Below are 4,666 nucleotides of genomic sequence, written 5' to 3' on the forward strand. Positions count from 1 at the left end.
GTGTACATAAATGCAAACCAGCCAAATCAAATTTCAGGGAAATCATTGGCTTAATGGTGCCATTCTTACTGGTTGCTGGTCAGTTCACTTTTGATTTGAAAGTTGATCCTTATTCAGACTTTAAAAGCAAGAGATGCTCATTTAATTAAAATGTAGAAGTAGAGTGAATCGTTAGAGACAGGAAGTCACTTTAAAGCACATGCACGATTTACCTTTTGCCAAAAACCCAAACAGATAAACTAGACTTGATCAAGATCAGAGCTAGATAATTCTACTAAATGCATAATTTACCTTATATTTGTTCAAAAACCTAAACAGATAAACTACAAGGAGATAATTCAAGTAATTCTTTTGACATCTTTCTTGTGGAGTTTGCCAAAACCTTCTTGCAGTTCAATTGGTACACTGAATTTTAGCAAACCTGAGCAGACAGATATTAAAAGCTATGAATCTGTAGTTAAAATTTTAATCAGACCAGTTGGTTTCTCTTTAATCTGCTTGGTGTACCTACCAACAACAACAAATCTACAATCAAGTAACCAATTTTACAATTTCAACTAGAAGTAGCTTAACTCCTTTTAAGTTTGTTAGTATTCTTTTGGCAGCTTAAGATTTAATATTTGTTGAATGTCTAATATTTAATTTTGTTTGCAGATGCGAGTATCAATCCATGGGGAGCAACCAGTACATCTCAGTATGCTCCCACAACATGGGGTATTGCAACAGTGGCTGCTGGAACTGGCCAGTCTAGCACCAACAATCCCTTTGTTACCACCACTGCACCAACATATCCAGTCTCAGCAACATTTAATGGCACACATCAGACACTCCCTCAGCAGACACAGTCGGGGGGAACACTTCAGCAGCAGCAACATGCGTTTGCCCATGGTCGCAGCCATTCCATTGACACTGGGGAAATGTCCAGCCAGCATTGGCAGCAGACCTACCAGCTAAGGAAGCCAGACAGCAGCAGTTCCTACCAGTCCCAAAATGGTGCTGTATCATCCACCTCCTCTGCCAGTTCCTCTAACCTGTGGCCTACATCGGCACCAGCGGCACCTTTCACATCTGCCCCTGGCCCAGGAGTGGATCCTTTCGATGTTGCCTGGGCAGCCAAATCTCTAGGAAAACCAGCGGCAACATCCACTAACACACTGGGGAGCAAATCTGTGAAGCAATTTGAAGTGAAGTTATAGTGTCAGAACTAGGACAATGTTAATCTACAGTTGTAATCATCTGATTTACTCTCACCTTGGACACATTTTGTATCATTTCCGTGACGCAGCACTTCAGTTTCAAATGTCAGTGTGGAGGAGGTTTTGTTAACTTACACAAAGAACAGGAGTTATCTAAAACTATGGGATTATTTTTTTAGTTAAAAAAAACAAAACAAATGAATGCTGAGACTTTGTTTTAGATAAAAGGCTTTTGTTTTGTAAACATTGACAAGAAAGATACAGAACTAGAAAAAGCTGTGTACTGCTTTGTAGATGTTGTTCATAGTTTGGTTATTATACTTTTTGAATACGTGAAACAATTTTGTTGATGATACTGCTTATCTTATGAGTGGGTGATTGCTTTGTGGTCAGTATGTCCTGTATCAATACATAATGTGTATTCAAATGAAATTATGTTGATGGGCACTGTCTGATTGAGGAGTTGTCTTTCAGTTGTTTTTTTTTTTACAAACCTTTTTTTTTTTTTTCCAACTAAAAATGTGAGCTTAGTTGACTTGTAGGTCTGACCACTGAAAACTGCATGGAGAATTCATTGATTAGTTTTACTCATGGGAGAAGTTATATTCTGTGAGAATTGTCATTTTAATTGACTCATTTTTAGCATACATTTTTTGTTCCAATTCACATTGTTTTATTTGATGTCTTGTATAATAAACAAATGATTAAGTGCACTTTTTTAAAACCATTTTTATATTTATTTTGTATAATGTTTTTTTTTAATTGAAGTACACATACAGAGAAAGTAAAGAGACAAATTCTTGTGTTGTCTTTGTAAACAATTGAAGAGATGGAAGTGGATGGTTTGTAAAAGAGAAAGTGAAGAGATGAAGGCTTATTGTTTTTGTTTTTTTTTTAGGTATTATTATTATTTTATTTTAGTTTTTTTTTAAAAAGGGGAGTGGTCTTGTCTATCATATTTTTCTATCAGAACAAATGAGTGTTATAGTCTGCTGGCTGAAGTAATTGTATTGGGGTGGCGGGGGACTATAAGGTGCTTGACTTAAACAAGACACTTTTATGTAGAAGTAGACTGAGGGACTAATGGATAGAGCTAGTTTTTTTTGTGTTCCCCTTTTATCAAAACCCTGTGCATTTCACCAGCCCAGTTAGTCTTGACATTTGTATTTGTTCTCTTTTGTGGTAGAAGTCAATGTCTGTGAGGCACTTAGTAGAACAGTTTAGAACCACTTGATATTAAAACTATCACATTCATGGTTTATTTTTATCATTGACATAATATATGTTGAGGTGAAGTTTCTCTCAGCATTGATAATTGTGCTATGAAATCTCTTGAGACAGTTATTAGTTATACATTGTATTTCCTTGAACGTTTGTCCTTTCTGTTCAAAAAATCATTCCTACACAGTCACTTTATGGATGAATAGATATTGAGTCTTTATTTGGCTGAATGTTTTAGTGGTGTGAGACTTGCCAGAGCTGCTTTAATGGATTTGACATTAAGAGCTACTGACTTGAAGACAAGTCATGTAAGAGACACATCTGCACTTAGTGTTCAATACTTTTAAATGTATTGGCAAATGAACCAGTAGTGAATATGTATGTTTTTAAGGTTGATTTGTTCTAACCATTTTATCTGTGCAAGCCTCGCTAGTAGATTCGTAAAAGAAACAAGTGATCAAATGTTGCTAGAGAACAAAGTTAGGCACTTGTATATTGGTCAGTGCTGTATTCTATTATACAACTTTAGTATATACTTCTTTTGTATATAACTAGAAAATGTTGTGAGAAAAATATTGCCTATTATAATATATATTTATATAAATATGTTTTCAATTTTTTTTTGTGTCGTTTCTTTTTTTTTGTTTTTTCTTTTTCTTAGAGAATAAGAAAAATATAAAAAGCAAAGAGGACATGATTTTCTAATGAGCTCCTAGCTACATAACCCAGAACATTCTATTTGAAAAGAGATGAGCTGTTTAGCCAGTTTAAGTTTACTTTGTTTTCAGATTTGATCATGAGAAATATGTGCACTTAAAGTTGGTGGTGATGAAATAATGTCACCATTACAAACATTAGATGAGATTGTGCCATAAAGAGTCTAGTGAAAAAGTGTCATTACTCCTCACCAGTAGGTGGACAAGTATGGAAATCAAAACTGAAATAACTTGAAACATAAGAACTACAACTGAGGGAAAAATGTCATCTTTGTAGTTAGAAAGAGTTTAAAACTAGTTCTCAGCACTTCACATGGGAAGAAAATTGAGTGATAAACTATATATTCTATAATTATATATATATAATACTATGCTATTCAGATTACCTTGTACTAATGTGGTGTGTGTAAATGTGTACAGCATGTCTCATATAAATCTTTCTATAGCAGATTACCATTTGAAGTCTACATTGTTAGTATACCAGAAACAAATCCTCTATAGTAGACTACCATTTTCTGTTTGAACTGATCATTGTTAGTATGCTAGAAATAACTTAATGCCTTAATTTAAAGTTGTAGCAGTGATGAAATGTCTTCAAGTTGTCTCCTGAATAATACCTGTTGCACTAATCATCTTGTCTTGTGTAGATGTACCAATAGTACTTTCTGTCAGCTGCATTAATATGAGACCATTCAAAATGGCTTGCATGTTATTAGTTCATTAATTTTCTGTAGTCAGAAAAAGAAATTCTATCAACATAGATGGAACTGACTTTTTTAGTGAGGAAACAGAACATACCTTTTGTTTCTTTTTAGTCTAAACTTTGTACTGAGTAATCAACTATCCATATACAATGATTTGAATTTAAATCGTATGGTTAAGAAGACTTCAATATTTATTAATAGCATTATATTAAAAATCTTTTTTTACTGTTCAAACTTGTTTTTAACAAAAGAAATTAAACTTATTCAATTAAATTAGATATTTCATTATCTCCTTTAACTGACTTGTGTCTGAAAAAAAAAAAGTTGTTATCTGAACAACATGTATGATAATGCAGTGCCATCTCATCTAGAAAATAGTGGTAATGGATTGTGTTTTGTTGCTTTCTGTTGACAGGGATATCCTTGTCGTTCTGTGCACCAGGCCTGAAACAGCTTAGTGGAGGATTGAGTCTGTCCTTCATGATACTGTTGTCTAGGTAGTTTGAAGTGCCTGTATCTTTTAGTGACTTTTTTGTTTTCTCTCCCATTTATTCACTGGACACATTTCTATTGTGATGATTGAGGCTTTCTGTGTTTGATGGCCAGGTCAGTGTGTCTTCAATGTCTACATTATGCATTTGTTGTAAATACAATTTTTGCCTACCCTGCCCCCCTTTATGTATGTACTTGAACTTTCTTTGATTAGAATTTTAATTCCTCCCTACAATGATGTTCTTTAAGAATGAATTATATTTGTTGATAAACTTTATTTGTCTTTGACTTTGTTGAGTTCAATTACAAGAAAACTAATAACAAACCAAAACAGATC

At 33.8% G+C, this 4,666-nt stretch overlaps 1 protein-coding gene across 16 annotated transcripts in view; it reads left to right on the forward strand.

Moving 5' to 3' along the window:
• LOC106074180 (protein numb-like) overlaps nucleotides 1–4,604 on the forward strand; it is a 21,608-nt gene extending 17,004 nt beyond the window's left edge. For all 16 annotated transcript variants that reach the window (XM_056024923.1, XM_056024931.1, XM_056024927.1 and 13 more), the window contains one exon: nucleotides 655–4,604. In XM_056024923.1, the coding sequence (XP_055880898.1) occupies nucleotides 655–1,196 (542 nt within the window). In that variant the 3' untranslated portion in view covers nucleotides 1,197–4,604. The remainder of the gene's footprint in view (nucleotides 1–654) is intronic.
• Nucleotides 4,605–4,666: the final 62 nt, after the last annotated feature.

This window comes from Biomphalaria glabrata, chromosome 3 (genome assembly GCF_947242115.1).
Source record: "Biomphalaria glabrata chromosome 3, xgBioGlab47.1, whole genome shotgun sequence".
In the NCBI taxonomy this organism is placed as follows: domain Eukaryota; kingdom Metazoa; phylum Mollusca; class Gastropoda; family Planorbidae; genus Biomphalaria; species Biomphalaria glabrata.